Raw genomic sequence first — 16509 nt, forward strand, 5'->3', positions numbered from 1 at the left:
GAGGCAGGAGGACAGAGTCAACAACATGAGTGCCAGCAAGACCATGGAGGGCAGACTTTCTTTATCAACATTCGGACGCTTCTCACCATCTTCTCAAGATATGCCCTGAGGGATGGTGGGTGGATGAGGAGGCCAAGCTCACAGTCTCAGAGGCTCTGGGGGAGCAGTGGGAAGGCAGCCCCGCTTCATAGGTTGAGCAAATGTCTTTACTGTGACTGGTGACCAGGAGAAGTCAGGCGGGGAGGGGGGAAGGGCTCAGCCCCACTGGACTCTGGACTGTAGGGACCACCCTCCAGGAGGGGGTGCCCGCAGGGATGGGGGCAGCTCCTGCATTGGTGGCCAGCCCACAGGGTACTGGAAGACAGCGGTTCTGATGGGTTCCGCCCTAGAGAGAAGAAAGACAGAGTCAGAATGGAGCCACCTTGCTCTCCCACCGGCTGTGGGAACAGTGACCTCCTACAAGGCCCTTCTGGAAGCAGACGCTCAGAGCCAGCGACCTCTTCTCAGAACTGAGTCCAAGACGGGGCTCCAGGCAGAGACTGAATGACAGGAATGGTTTTGGGCAACATGGAAGTACTCTTAGCGTCCACCTGTGGGGACCAGTTAAACATATATGCACGCCAACAGCAGAGAATGCTATGCAGCCTGTGTAAAAATCAAGGCCTATATGCACTGATGAGGAAAGATATACTATGTAAGGAAAAAAAGCTTATAAAATAATGTATATAGCATGATACTATTTTTGTTTAAAAATATATAACATATATAAATGCATAAAAACAACCCTGGAGTCACAGAAAATGTTAACAGTGGTTCTGAGTGGTGTAGTTATGGATGGGGGCGGTTTGTTTTAACCTTTTTATACTTCTCAAAACTTTTACCAGTACATAAGCCTTTGAATCTAGAAAAAAAATCAATTTTTAAAAAAAAAGCCTTACCGCTTATGCCACTCACTCTCCTTACTATTCACCTCCCTAAAGTCAGAGCCCATCTGAGCGATCCTTAGGGAGGATCCCTGGGTGCAACCTGTAGTATCCAGGCCCAGAGCAGCATACAGGCAGCCTGCCCCTGTTCCCTACCCAGACCCCGCAGACCTAGGCCCACCTGCCTGATGTCTCAGGCTGGAGACCAGTGATAGGGATGGCGTCTATGCCCCAGGTCTGGCACTAGGAGGTCATCCAGTGACACAGTCATGAGAGGACACACGGTCTAGAGAAATCCCGGAATTCAGGTAAGGCAGTGAACGGTCAGCCACATGGCAAAGTTTTACAAGCACATAAGCCCTTAAAACAAGCGGTGGGAGGGGGCGGTTCACCCTGTCACCTAACCCTTCAGTTTCTTCTGCCTCAACTCTCAGGAAAGGAGAGGTCCTGGCAACTCCTGACCACCTTAGGTGCCTAGCAACCAGCCCTCTGCAGAAAGAACCTGAGCCTCGGGCTGGAGAGATGGCTCAGCGGTTAAGAGCATTGCCTGCTCTTCCAAAGGTCCTGAGTTCAATTCCCAGCAACCACATGGTGGCTCACACCCATCACTAATGGGGTCTGGTGCCCTCTTCTGGCCTGCAGGCATACATACAGACAGAATATTGTATACATAATAAATAAATATTAAAAAAAAAAAAAAAAAAAGAACCTGAGCCTCCAGTGAGATGTCAGGACAACTCAGGACCAAGGTGGTTATGAGGACCGCCTCAAGGTTTGCTTGGCCATGTCCATCCAGTCTGTAGGGCCAAACCCACTGCAGTACTGCCTAGCGTGGAGGTCTTGCTGAGAGTCCCAATGCAGCTTCCAGAACTCACACTGGGAGGATAGGGACACCCTGGCTCAGGACTTGCTGCCTGCTGAAAGTACAGGAAGCAGCCCTGACATGACTGACGGGGCTGGGCCACCAACCACAGTAAAGATGGTGTAGGAGAGAACTCCACAGTTGCTGAAGGGAGTATCTCAGAGAACAGCCAACCTAGGGATTCCTGTGGGGCCAAAGCAATGGTGGGGTTCCCCCATGGAGGGGTGGTCCTGGGGAGTTCCTGCCCCTAAGCCTCAGACCTTTCCTTTAAAGTGGCTCATCCAGTGCCTTGCCTGCTCTGAGGCCCCCAAAAGGGCATCATTCATGTCCACTCGTGGACACTGACACCCTGCCAGGACCCTGCCTCAGAGCCCACTCCTGCAGAGCACAGGGGTCACAGGTATGCAGTGCTCTTCATGGCCCGCTCGCTCTGTGTACAAGGGCAGCAGCAGGAGCCTGGCATGCCCCCAGCTCTGGTCCTTATCAAAAGGAAAGAGTCTTACAGGGGTGAATGTGCAGGACAGAGCGCTGGCCCAGAGAGGGGTGCACGTGGGAGATTAAGAAGGATAAAGGCTCAATCACAAGAGCCAACAATAGGAAGCGGACAGCACTGCCTGGCGGGCCAGGGATTAGTCTGTGCGTCCGTCCGAGGTCTGAGGTCAGTTGCTCCCTTCTGCCGCTGCTGTCTGCTCTTGGCTAGTCCCTCAGGGTCAGGACTGAGGAAATGAGCAGACACCAACAGTCTATGCCTTTGGGAAGCCTGTGTCCCCCATTAAGGAGAGCCCACAGGTCTGGGTGGTGCTGAGTGAGTCAGGTGGCATCTGTGCCCCAGGGAAGAGAGTATACATCCTGAAAGGAGGAGTCCCTACAGCGGGCCCTTGGTGATGCCATTCAGGCTAGGGTCCCTGATCCCCAAAATGTATCTTAATAATCACCATGTCCTGATCATCATTTCTACCAAAGCTTGCAGGCTGAGCAGGGTTTTGCTGGAGAAGAGGTGAGAAGGCAGCACCCAATGACCCAAGCAAGGTTAAGAGATGGGTAATAGGTGCTGTCCCCAGGCCCTGTCCCTTTGAGTCTGGGTCCCAAGAAGATATCTCAACCTCAATGGACATCGCAGGGTCTCAGATGGGGTAGAGCCTGGGGCCAAGGTACCTTTCAAAACTGGTGGAGCTGCAAGGGCTGCAGAGGACAGTCAGGGGCTAAGGGAACACTGCTGTCACACAGCTCCTTTCGGGGATGTGAGATAGAACAGGAAAACCCACGGTGAGTCCAGAGATGCAGAGGCAGAACCCAATGCTGGGGACACATGTCAGAGTAAACTATCACCTTTCCTTTCATCAACTCCTTTCGAGGCTGCATGAGTGTCTCTGCCCAGGAAAAAAGCCATCTTGCCTGGCACCCTCGGGTGAGTGGTTGGGCAGAAAGAGACAACAGGCAGCTAAGAGGAAAGCAATTCCCTGGAAGTGGCTAGGAGGAGAGTGGCCCAGGAATCAGGATTCGAACTTCTACGAACCTAGGATGGCAACTTCCCCACCAAGTCGTTGCCATTGTCACTTCGGACCGGCACCTGAAGTGGTGGTCCTTGGGCAGTCCTGAACACCTTAACAGAGGAGCCGGGGCCTAAGCAGCAGGAAGAGCAAACTCCAGAGTTGCCCAAGTGTGTGCCAGGCTCTGAGTGCCTGGGACCATGTACAGGACACACCGCGAACAGCAAACCGAGCCATCGTGTGGCCGCCACCTCTAGTGGCAACTTGGGCTTCTTGTTCATCCTCAGTTCCCATATCATCCCCTGCTCCTGTATCCACTCTGGGCATGTCTGTCTGTCTGTACTCAGGCAGGGACTGTGGGCATGCTGTCTCTACTTGCTTGCCACTAACTCAAGTTCAGAGACAGGGTCTTCCTGAACCCTTCTCACCGCCCCAATGTGCCCAGGCTGTCACTCACACGGAAGGGGACTGCTAAGGAAGAACAGTGGAGTAAGCAGCCACTACATCACAGTTACCAAGCAGAAAGCTCAGAGGAACACTTACGGTGGGCTCAGAATGAGCACCCTGTGGGCTTCTGACCAGCATGACCCTTGGACACTGTTGAAAGAGCCTCGATCCCTTCAAATGAGTCCAGAAGAAAGGGGTGTCATATTCCATTTAAGTTTTATCTATACTATGTTTCTAAAATGGGGTACAGGTTTGAGCTGAAAGTAAGATGGGGCTGTAGAGGAGGTTCAACAGTTAAGAGTACTGGCTGCTCTCGCAGAGGACCCAGGTTTGTTCTTCAGCACCTATCACAACCATCTAAACTGCAGCTCCCAGGATTCAACTCTTCTGGCCTCCACAGGCAATGCACACACACGGTACGCAGACAAGTATACAGGCGAAATATCCATACACATAAAAATTAAACCACTTTTTCTTGAGGGGTAAAATACAAACGTGATTTTTTTGGGGGGGGCTTTCTGAGACAAGTTTCTCTGTATAGCAGTCCTAGCTGTCCTGGAACTTGCCCTGCAGACCAGGCTGGCCTCGAACTCACAGAGGTCTGCCTGCCTCTCCTCCGAGTGCTGGAATAAAGTGGGCGCCACCACCCTGCACAAAGGTGATTTTAAAATGCACAGCAGGGCTGGAGAACAGCTCAGCGTGACGGTTCTGCCACCAAGTCTGCAGACCTGAACCCACAGGGTGGAGAGAATTGCCTCCTAAGAGCTGTCCTGACTCCCTTCTGCATGCTGTGGCGTGTGTGTGTGTGTGTGTGTGTGTGTGTGTGTGTGTGTGCACGTGCACACCACCTCCTCCCAAATAAATGTAAAACAACAGTTTTAAACACAATACTAACCCTCAGCCTTTCCCCATGGCAGAGCCTGGAGGGACGTTTTCGTTTTCACCCACAGAATGTCTGACAAACATTGTAACATAGCTAAGCCACTGTCCTTTGAGGCCACAGCATAGCGATACATAGGGTCTAAAAATCAGAAGCCGTCTGTACAAAGTCCCACCCAGCTCTCAAACCAGCCTTATCCCTTCCTCCTCCTCTACCTCTAACACCTGGAGGGGCCTGTGGCCTTGCCTTTGGCTGTGTCACCTCTTGGCTGCAGATGCTCCTGCCCCTGTCTGCTGAGGTAAAGTGTGGACCGCACTGACTCCAAAGAGAGGAGCACACGGCCACTCTAATAGTGCCTGGCTCAGCTAGTACCTGTATAAGAAGGGAGAGATTTCCACTTCAGAGCATCCTGAGTTCTCAGGGATGCAGTGGGACAATGACCCTGTTGTCATCCCCTTGCTCTGCTTTCTTCCAGGGCCCTACAGGGGACACTGAGCCCCAGGGACATAGGGAGCTTAGCTGCCACAGGCAGGCCCTGACCTTTTGCCATGCCAGGTGTGGAGCCACTAGCCTCTCCTTCAGCCATATGGGGTGAGCTATTAAAAGAAGGGCCAAAGGACCAGGCAATTCTCCAGTGCAACTCCCTCTAGCTGGGGTTTGAGAACCCAAGATCTCCCAGTGGAGCCACACCTCCAGGAAGGTCTGTAGTGGGGGTTCATGGTCAGATTGGCTCAAGACACTTCCATGAGAAAGGAGGAGGGACAACCCTGGGGCCTGTACCTGATACTTGGGGCTGAGCTCAGCCTCTTGGCTCTCTTCTCCAGCCAGTCCTCCAGGTGACCCTCAGGAAGCTCAGCGGTCTCCAGTGGCCACTCTCTGGCCCGCCTCTCCTCTGTTGGGGACAGAACGACAAAGGGTAAGGCCACACCCCCACTGGCCTGAATCTCACTCTTGTACAAAGCAGCTATCCTGGGCAAGCCCTGGGTAGGCATACTGGTCTGTCAGGGGAAGTGAGCCAGCAGGTCAGGAGAAGGTCCGTCTCCTTCATCCAGCTCCTCTGTCCCCAGTGACTCAGTGGTGTAAGCTTCGCTCTGCTCTCTGTGAGACATGACTGCTGTCTCCAAGCCTTGGGGAGCTAGAAGCAGGACAATGAACGCAGGGCTGAATTCTCAAGGTGTCTCAATCCGGGATGCAGGAGGCCCTGTGGACTGTAGAATGGGGCTGAATCGCAGCTCGCACCTGCCAAGTCTGATTGCAGGCAAGGGAATAGCCTCGGTTCTCCAATGAATGGAAAGAATTCACACAAGCTGGTGTGTGTGAGGCTCTCACTAGTGTGGGATGGGGCTTGAGCTAGGAAAGATGAACTCGCTCAGGACCAGGCTCTACACTGACTCCACAGGTGTCATCTCACTCATCTTCACAACCATTACTGTCTCCAAGGTTCCAAGGGGCGGTGACAGAACCAGTGCCATTTAAACTGTCAGCTGCCCCAGGCCTCACCTTATCTTTCTTTCCACTAAACATGGCCTCCTGCTCAGGCTCTGTGGCCTGTGTTCCTTCCACTGTGAGCCAACCGTTCAGAGAGTACATGTCCAGTGCGGCTGGCCCCATGTGGCCTCACTTCCTCCCTGGGAAAGCTCCTGGAAACCCCGGAGGTGCCAGACTGCAGGTCCTTCTGCCTGGATGCTGGCTCATTTTCTCCACCTGTTCAGTAAGGAGCTACAGGGGATGCTGACAATCACCCAAGTGGGACTTCCAGGATCTGTAATGGGAACGAGCAGCAGAATCCAAAGGCAGACACGCCAGCTTTCATGGAAGCCACAATCACCAGGCTGTGGGAACCTGAGCACAGAAAAAGTGGCTTATTGGGGAGGGAGGCAGGTCTCATGTATATTCTGACTTGAACTAGCTATGTAGTTCAAGTTCAGGAGGACAACCTTAAACTCTTGATCCTGTCTCCACCTTCCAAGTCTGAGACTACAGGTGTGTCACCAGTCTAGTAGGGAAGTGTTCTCTGCAGACTTCTGTCATCTGCTGGTGCTGAGTGGGGACTCGTGTTTCCTGACTGCGGAGGGAGGAAGGAGCAGAGGTAGAGAAGGAGGGCATTTGGAGGGAGGGAGCATCCAGGAACAACAGAGACTAGCAGGTGAGCCGAGTGCATGCCCTCGGGTGCTGGGAATAAGTCACCTGTGCTTCATTCCCAAGGAACACAGCCCTGCTCTTGATGTCCACCCAATGGGGCAGCTCAGGGCCTCTCCATTAGCCTGGGCAATCAGAGGCTTATTCATATAGAACATGCTGGAAGGGAAAGAGGGGTGGCATAGAACAGTTTCCTGCTATTAGAACCTCTCCCGTCTCCAGCCCCCAATTCTGATTCACCCCTACGTACCCTCCACCTGGATGCTCAGTTCCTGCAGGTCTCGTTCTGACATGTGGGAAAATCTGCAGTTGGAGCCAAAGTCGCACTGGCCTGCAATGGGAAGACCGTTACTCTCCACTCAGGAGGGTTCTATGGAGTTTTTACTAAAACTCTGAGTTTTAGGGACAGGATTTTTTGATCTAGAGTAGCAACCCCCAGCCTGGAACAAAAAGCCAGACTCTCTGGTCCTGCTCACACTCAGTGGCCTGAGGTGCCAGCCTGGCCCATCACGCCCATTCCTGATGCTTTGCAAGGAGTATCCATGAGTTTCCCCCGAAGCCTGCCAGTGTTAGGCCATCCTCACCAGTCCAGACCATGGGGCTCAATGAGCACCACATGGATTCCTGAGAGGCTCATGCTTCCTCTCTAGACCAGCTCACCACACACGCTGCGGCCCCACCTGGTGCTCTGCCTGCTCCTCAGAGAACTTGGGGGCAGCTTTGCCAAGCAGAAGTCAATGTCTGGATGACTTTCTATTATCAATCAAGGAATTTGAATCATGGCTTTCAAAATTATAGATCAGTGGCATCCTCGGCAGAGCAACCTAGCAGCAGCACAAGCATGTCAAGGTGAGTCTGTGGGGGACCCTGACCTGCAGGCCTGCTGGCCACTTGTCAGGCGGCACTGTCTCCTAAGACAGCTTCCCTGCTCTCACAGCAGTGCCTTCCCCAGCGCTATGTGAATCCTGTGGTTTTCAGCTTTGCTTTGATTGCCAGGAAGCTCAAGGCTAAACCCTTAGCAGAGCACATATGCCTAAGAATGGGTATGGAAACTAGGTATTCCTGGATTGTCTGACTTCCTATCCTTAACTGTCTTTGTATCCCTTACTTCTCTCTCTCTCTCTCTCTCTCTCTCTCTCTCTCTCTCTCTTTTGTGTGTGTGTGGTTTTTTTCTAAATGCAGGGCTTTCTACACAGCCTTGGCCAGGCTTGCCTTCACTGCCCAAGTACTAGCATGCTGGGCTAGTACACCACACCCAGCTCTATACTCACTTTTATGTACTCACTAAGTACTCAAGAGAGCACCGAGCACCTGAGCACCGAGCACCCTGAACTTGGGATGGCTAAACCCACCCTGTCTCTACCTCTCCCAGCTGGGAAGGGAGATGCAGGAGATCAGGCTTCCTGGCTAACCTAACCAGCTGGTCTATGACCTCAGTAGTGTTCCCTGGCTCACTTTCCCCAGAGCTTCTTATTCTAAGTAAGTCAATAAAACCACAGCCTACGCCTGAAGGTCTTTAGGTGAGAACAAGTTCCTGGAGATGCTTTAACTGACCAGTCAGTCAAAGCCAAAACTACAAAGTGGTTCAGGATGGTGGCAGGGACTGGAGGAGACACTACCGGGTGCCATGCAGGCCAGACAAGATGCTGCTTGTCTGTAAGGACCAGAGCTGAGCACGTACCTGTCAGCAGGAATTTCCTGCAAGGTCTCTTGTTCTGTTCATCCAGCAAGATGGCAGCTGCATCTGGAAGAGAAGTCTGGATTCAGATGACTCCAGCAACGGAGATGGAACCTCAAGGGCCTGGCATTGGTGGCATATAGTCATAAGAAGAGAAGAGAGCTCTCCACTGGTGGAGGGGGTGTGAGCTAGGGGGGGCCACAGTGGATAGAGATGGTGGATAAAGGAATTCAAACTGAGGTGACCTCCACTCCTCACACCCCTCAGGACTAGCTAAAGCTACGAGGCAGTCTGAGGTTAGAGGTGCTCCAGTTGTCTGCCAATGGGTTTAGATGGGGGTGGGGGACCTCTGTGCGCTATCTTCCTAACCCCTGCAGGTCTGTGAGTAAAGTCACAGACCACACACAGATGTTCTGCTCCGTGGCAGGCCACATGTCCAACGGTGATCTCCTGCCTAGTGATATCATGGTTGTTCCAGTCTGTGACGTTCACACAACAGTGTATCCCTGTTATTAAGTGGCATGTGATATTTCAACATGAAAAACTTCCCAGAAAGTCCCGATGCACAGGACTGTCACCTTCTATCCCTGCCAGGGGCCAGGGAAGGCTCCCGGAGCAAGACTGTGGTTCCTAGTCTTTTCATTTTCCTGGTTCCAGTGGTGGGTACTTGGCCACACTAGCCACTGCCCTGTACAGGACTTCCGAGTGATCATTCTAGGTGTTCATTTTAGCCCTGGTTTCCCGTTTCTCCTCTCTTTATGCTCATCATACAGTTTTGAATTTGTGTGCTTCTCAGCAGGAAAGGAATCTGCAAGTGGACGAGGCATGGAGGTGAGTACCCACAGCCCTCGCTACTTGGAAGGTGACACAGGAGGACGGTTCAAGTGTAAGAGTTCAAGGCCAGCTTAGGCCTTGTAGCCAGATACTGTTTCAAAACAAACAGGAAATCTGAGTAAGGTAGAGAAGGTGACCCCGAGCTCAGAGGTTCTTCTCAGCATGCTAGACAAGAGGAGAAGGACTGGACGTTCACCCACACCTTTCCAGAGGCCGTGGCTCTTGAGTCTGGAAGGCCTGAGCTTGAGCCCTAGCTGTATGTGGCCATAGGAAGCTGCTGTCTTTCCAGGGTTGTTCTTCCCCACGTAATGGGAAGAAAAGTTCCCACTTGGCAGGGCTGTTGTGAAAGCTTCACAGAACAACAGATGGGGAGCCTTTGAGAAGTGGGTCGCAATCCTGCTGGTGCTTCAGAGTCACAGGATCTGGGCAGCACTTGAGAGCACTGCCAAGCGGCCTTCCTCCATGTGAACAGCTCCATCCTGTAGGGGCAGGGGCTGAGCCTGAGACAGGGCATGTGGTCAGGAAGTAGTAGCACCGAACCTGCTCTTTCAATGTGGCCGGGTAAGTGACCAGCGCCGAGGGGATGCTTCCTTGCAGAGCAGCAGTGGCTGGCGGGGCCGGCAGTCCTCTGGGACTGGAGTTGGCTGTCAGAGAATTCATTCCAGCTCGGACTACAGACACTAATGCCTACCCTCTCAGGATCCTTCTAAGCCGAACCTGGATCCCAGACAAGGGGTCCAGCTCTGGCTGGTGTCGCTCCACCCCACTCACTTCAGAAGCATGGGGCAGCTATGGACAATCAATCCACTCCTCTCAGGGTCTCTGTAGTTCAGCAGGTCTTGAACTTATCCTCCTGCTTCATCCTCCTGTGTGCTGGAATTATAGGCCTGCATCACCAAGGGTGATTCTCAGGTTCTGCCTGTATTTTTCCTCTTTGGGCAGGATCTCATTAAATAGCCCTGGCTGGCCTTGAACTCACTGTATTGCCCTGGCCATCTTAAACTCTTCATCCTCCTACCTCAGTTTCCTGAGTGCTGGGATTATAGGTATGCACTTTTTCCAGGATCTGCTTTAATTTCTCCAAGAGGGAGAGTCATAATAATTGCTAAAAATTCCTCAGTGCCCCTGAAGGATGCCAGACTGAGAAAGTGAACAGAACCCAGGCTCTGCTCAGAGAGGCCCTGCTTCCCTGCATGACATGTGACCTGAAGTATCAATCCTTCAAGCTTTACCGTCCCAAATACCCAGCTGCCCCATGCTTGTTTGCTCAGTTTAGCCCTTCATCTCTCAAACACTCACTAAGCATATCCTTCCTGTGTACCAGGCACTGTGCCAGGCTGAGTATTTGGTACTCCCAGTCCTACAGCTGCTCTAGTCTACACAGATGTCAATGCGGTAAGTGTTGAACCTGTCACCAGATGACCTTCCCTGGCCCTGGGGACGGGAGGAGGTCCTGACGTGGTGAGTTCCAGACAACCAGGTTACACAGTGAGTCTCTGTCTTTAAACAAACAAACAAAACCCCTCCCCCGCAACCTGCATCTGGAGATTGTGTCAGGGGATCAATGTTTTGTTTTGACTGAGATAAGCTATTATAGTAGTGCAGGTTGGCTTGGTGATTTGTGCCTGTGAAGGCTGAGGCAGGAGAATTGCTGCAAGGTCAAGGCCAGCTTGGGCTACAAAGTGAGTTCCAGGTTCCAGGTCTCCTGTGCTACAGTAAGATCTTGTTTAAAAAAATAAAGCAAGGGGCTGGAGAGATGTCTCAGTGGTTAAGAGCAATGGCTGCTCTTCCAGAGGACCAGGGTTCAGTTCCCAGCGCCCACATGGCAGCTCGCGGCTGTCTATAACTCCAATTCTTATACAGACAGACATGCAGACACAGCACCAAGGCACACAAAATAAAAGTAAATTAAAAAAATCTAAAAAACACAAAACTGTTGCCCTCAAGATAGTCTTGCTTCAGGTTCCCAAGTAACAGCACCAAGTTACTAAGTTTAGCTATCATCTTTTCCTTAAAGGTTCCTAGGTAATCTTAACGCGTAGTCAGGGTTGCGAGTCACTATTGTACAGAGTTACTCAGAGAAAGAAATGGCTTCCCTTCTCAAGTCTTCTTGGCTGCTAACACTAAGTTTTTAGCTTCCCAAATCTGGGCTCTGTCCAGAGTCTTCAATGCACCAATACTACCCCATCTCAGTCCAGGGACTCCTGGTCCACTGTAGCCTCAATGCCAATCTCCTGTACCTTTCAGCTGGCTCAGTACAGCTCCTATCCATCTCTCTACTCGGTTTTTGCCTTACTGCCTTTGCAATGCTGGGAATCAAATATAAAGTCTTCTGCATGCTAGGCACACAATCCGTCTGAGTTATTGCCTCAGCCCTTGGCTTTGTTGGTTTTTTTGACACAGGGCCTGGCTAGCCTGGAACTCACTATGTGGACCAGGCTGGCCTTGCTCAAACTCCTAGAGATTCACCTGCCTCTGCCTCCGGAGTGCTTGAAATAAAGGTGTTATTTATTGTGTTATCCCCAAAAGCTGTCCTCTGACCTCCACATACATTCACACTGGGCAAATACACACACGCACACACACATCCCACATGCAATTAAAAAAAGAGCAGAAGAGGACCTGGGTTCAATTTATAGCACCTACATGGTGCTTCACGACCACCCTTAACTCCACTGCAGGACATCTGATACCTTCTTCTGACCTTCTGTACTTACATATGTGCAGGCAAATACTAACATATATACAATAAAAATAAATATTTAAAAAAAAGAGACCACTGCAGTCTGTCCCTAAAGAGGCCCAGTCACTGAGCCACGAGCACCCACCTCGGAACATGTCGTACCACACCTTCTTGGCCTTGAGGTGCTGCAGCCCATTTAGGTGCTTCTTCCGATTGTGGAGGTTGTCCTGGAAGGAGCGGTCACAGTAATCACAGAAGTATCGCTTCCCCATGGCCACCTCCACCAAATGCTAGGGCCCCTGCAGAGCCAACAAAGCATTGGTCAGACAGTTGAAGAACAGATCACGTGCGCTCACTAAGCACAGCAGCTTGGGGCCTTGCTTCCTGGGGAGTTTCTCGGATGACAGTTAGGGGTGGCAGACCTCACTCCAGAGGACTTACACTTCTGCTCTACGGTCTCGAACACTGGCTGAGCTACAACTTCTTTATATTTATTTATTTATCTATTTTGTTTTTTCAAGACAGGGTCTCTCTAAAAAACCACCCAGGCTGTCCCAGAACTCGCTCTGTAGACCAGGCTGGCCTTGAACTCACAGAGTTCCAACTGCCTCTGCCTCCCAAGTGCTGGGATCAAAGGCGTGCACCACCACACCCGGCTGGAGGTGTATCTTTTTTAAGCTTTTAGGTAACTCTAGGAGTGGATAGACTGGAGGACAATCACCTTAAGCCCTCTGGCTAGCCTCTGTCCGGACCCCGACCTCCTGTGTCCTCTCTGCTCCTCACACATCAGGCATGTGGTCGCCTTCCTGCGCTTATACTTGCTGCGGCTGACCTGGATGCTGCCCGTCAGACACTTGTGACACTTGCTCACTCAGTCCTTTGATCTCTGCTCAAATGCCATGACCCTGGACCTGAACACACAGGAGCTGCTTTCCTTTTCCTCACAGCACTTACCTCCTTTAGAGCAATAATTACTTGTTATGTCACTGTCTTTCTTTTCCAGCAAGAATGTAAACCCAAGAAGGCAAGTCTATTCTGCTGTCTCTTAGGTGCCCCAGCACCTAAATGATACTTGAACAGAGTAGGTAGGCAATCAAGCATTTGCAGAATAAATCAATGAATCACCGCATTCCCTTTGGGACAACTGGGGTTCAGAGGGAGGAAGTAATTTGCCTAATGTCATACAGCTGGGAAGCAAAAGCAAATACAGGTCCCCTAAAAATTCTGTTGCCAAGGGTCCTCCCTCCTACAGCCAGCTTAGTGCTCAGGGAAGCCAGCGAGCTCCACAGCAGGTGCCAGCAGCTTCCTAAGGAGACTACTACTGCAGCTTGGGAGAGCTCCCCAGCCTCAGACGGAAACGAGAGTACTCAAGTTCTTAAGGCCCTTCAACAACAGTTCCCTCGCCACCATTCCCACGCCAGGAGCCTGCAGCCCAAGGTGGACAAGTCCTGCATCTTGTAGCCCACTGGGAGTTTTCAAGAAAGACTGCAAAGACCAAGTCAGAGCAACCCCTCCCATGACAAAAGAGGCTCCTGAGGCCCAGAGGAAGATGGAAATGACTTCCCGAGGTTACAAGGTAGCTGCCTGAAGTAGTCAAAGCCGCAGACTGCCATGCACCTGGCAAACTAGGCTGACTCTGGGACTCAATCCACAGAGCAAACAGATGGGGGAACACAGCTCAGGAAGAAGGGACTGAGAGAGAAGGAGAGACACAGTTGCCCTGGATGGTTCAGGCACTAAGCAGGCTGATGGGGAAAGTTACTCCTGGTGCAGACAGGGATGGCAGCCATTAAGTCAGGGGCTGTAATGGGATCAGGAACAGCTAGTCATTCCAAATGAAAACGTATAAAACCTCTCTTCTCCCATTACTTCCAAGAAACTGCATCCCAGACACGAGGACTTGATCTATTAAATTTGGCAGCTCTAATGCACCCCGTCTTGCCAATAAACTTATAGGAATTGGATTGAAATTGTAAGAGATGAACGCTTAACGGCCGAGTGCTTAACCAAGCCATTCACAGAGCTTGAAGCTCCAAGGAGCTGCTGGCTGTGGAGAGTAATGGGAAAAGGAGGGGCGGAGGAAGGTATCCCCTTGGGAGACTGACATGAACAGAAGAACCAGTGGCTCTGGCTCTGCAACAGAAGGAGGTGGACAAAACCAGAGCACAGAGAAGCCAGCCGTGTGACCTTGTGCAAGTCACTGTCCCTTCTTGACACCTACAATTTCCTGTGTGAATATGAGGCAGTGGATCTGAATGGTCGCCGACACAAACTTACATATTAAGGCCAGGCTACAGTTCAGCGGCAAAGCACTTGCTCAGCACTCGTGTGCAATGGGCTCAGTCCCTAGCACCACAAATAAAATGGCTATGAACGGAAACTTCATGTTCAGCATCAAGCAAGTGCTCAGGAAGCATTGGAGCTGCGGTTCTGAGCATGTCATACACTGGCTGAGAGTTTTGCATGCATCGTCCCACAAAGCCTCGCATGACCTGCAATGGATGCCCATGAGACTTCAGGAGAAGGGCACTGAGACCCCAAGAAACAAAGTCACTCAGGCAAGGCCACATTACCCGGGTGGGCTGTCTGCACTACTAACCACTTCAGTCTCCAACAAACGTACTGACTTTTCACTCACCCCCAGTACCATGCTGGCCCCTTTGAAGCCCCAAATGTACATATTGAAACCTACTTAGGAATGAGAGAGAAGGCTGAGGATCAGAGAGGTACTATGGGGTGCCCTGGCCATAGAACAGGTTTCAGAACAGGGAAGCCTCTATTCACACCACTGCAAACACTAGCCCACTAGGAAATCAAGGCCACACGCCTCTCTGACTGCCTGCTCAGCCACACCAGAAACCAAATAAGCCCCAGAGGGGCTGTATTTTTTTTTTTTTAAGATAGAGTTTCTTAGTAGTTAGCTATGGAGCCAGTCCTGGAACTCGCTCTGTAGACAGTCTGACCTCAAACTCACGGATATCCACCTGCCTCTGCCTCCCAAGTGCTGGGATTAAAGGTGTGCGCCACCACCGCCCGGCTTGGGGACTGCTTTCTAACTTTGGTCTGAGCAGTCATTTGATTCTGACTGTTCCTTACGAAAGCAGGGATGTCAGAGTGGCCATGGATGGCGGTGAGCATCAGAGCATTCGTGTCTTCACTGAACACAGCACCAGGCCCACCGAGGTCCTCAGGAAACCCTAGCTATCAGCATTTAGCTTACTGATGGCTGTTAGTACAGGGTGCTGAAACTGGATGCCAGTGTTCAAGTGAGCCCTGGAAATAGCCAATTTACACTGCAGATAAGACAAGTGAGTCTAAGAGAGGACCACAGAGCTTCCAAAGTCCACAGCACTAAAGGCAGAGGAGGGACTGGACCCTCTGCACCACAGGCCAGACTGATTCCCACACTGCATGATGGCTCCACAGCCTGCACTGCCCAGGGACAACAGAAGAGGCTCAGAGCTTTTTACCTCATAGCCAGGTGCTCAAAGGAAGCCATGCCTTGGCAGGAGCTGGCCTAAACAAGGTCAGACAAGACATTCTAGGCACCTGATCCAGCTGCCTCCCACTAAGGGTTAGGGCACATATTTAGGGACAGCCTACAGAACCTGTGAGCCAGCTACAGCATCTTGCCACACTGTAAACAGAATCATTCATGCCACAGCCAGGCATCCTGGCACAAAGCACACCCTGTACCGCTGTGCTCCTTGACCCTGAGTTGGCAGAAGGGAGACAGCTGGAGTGTCTATGCACTGGGCCCAGACAGCAGCGTGGGGTGCTGACTAAGCTGACCTTCTCCGCCATGATTCATCCTCATCTTCAGCAGTGTGAGCTAGGCCCTGTCAGGAACAGAGTGATCCAGCCCCCACGCCCCACCAAGAACACAGGTGGTACCACCAACCCACTCCCAGGAACCAGGTCCATGGCTATAACACTATCTGCTGGCTCTCCAAAGCTTCACCAGATGCCAGGGCTGGTTATTCATGGCCAGAGAACAATGCTTAAGCTAGTCAGACTTAGGTCTTCTGGGACCACACAGCAGATTCTAATCCCAATGCCCTCTGCTAAGTGATTTCAAGTACTGAGTGTGCCCATAGCTATAAACCAGGTCTCACAGCTCACAGCACAATGACTCTTCAGCATCCACAAGGGATGGGTTCCAGGACCCTCATGAATATCACCTTCCCCAGCTCATCCTTTATATAAAATGTCACAGAATTTCCATCTAACCCACACACAGCCTCTTGTCTATTTTATGTCATCTCGAGTATTTATAATATCTAGTATATGTAAATGTTATGGAATCAGTTGTTTTCTTGTATTGTATAGGGAATAATGACAAGAAAAAAATATACATATGCAGTACTTTATTTCTGTTTTGAGACATGGTTTCTCTGTGTAGCTCTGGTTGTCCTGGAATATACTCTGTATATTCTGTAGTCCAGGTTAGCCTCTAATTCAGAGATTTGCCTGCCTCTGCCTCCTGAGTGCTGAGATTAATTGTGCACCACCATTCCAGCCACCCTTTGAAAACTGTAGTCAAACAATGCCTCAGGACCCTGATATCCCACTT

At 51.3% G+C, this 16509-nt stretch overlaps 1 protein-coding gene across 3 annotated transcripts in view; it reads right to left on the reverse strand.

The window, feature by feature from the left end:
- Positions 1-44: 44 nt before the first annotated feature.
- LOC121459424 (zinc finger matrin-type protein 5) overlaps positions 45-16509 on the reverse strand; it is a 30055-nt gene continuing 13590 nt past the window's right edge. For all 3 annotated transcript variants that reach the window (XM_041669174.1, XM_041669173.1, XM_041669175.1), the window contains exons 2-6: positions 12082-12235; positions 8423-8485; positions 6992-7072; positions 5383-5494; positions 45-385 (exon numbers count right to left, since the gene is read on the reverse strand). In XM_041669174.1, the coding sequence (XP_041525108.1) occupies positions 256-385; positions 5383-5494; positions 6992-7072; positions 8423-8485; positions 12082-12208 (513 nt within the window). In that variant the 5' untranslated portion in view covers positions 12209-12235 and the 3' untranslated portion in view covers positions 45-255. The remainder of the gene's footprint in view (positions 386-5382; positions 5495-6991; positions 7073-8422; positions 8486-12081; positions 12236-16509) is intronic.

This window comes from Microtus oregoni, unplaced genomic scaffold, assembly GCF_018167655.1.
Source record: "Microtus oregoni isolate MIOR12 unplaced genomic scaffold, Mior012 000019F_ref0000042, whole genome shotgun sequence".
Lineage (NCBI taxonomy): Eukaryota > Metazoa > Chordata > Mammalia > Rodentia > Cricetidae > Microtus > Microtus oregoni.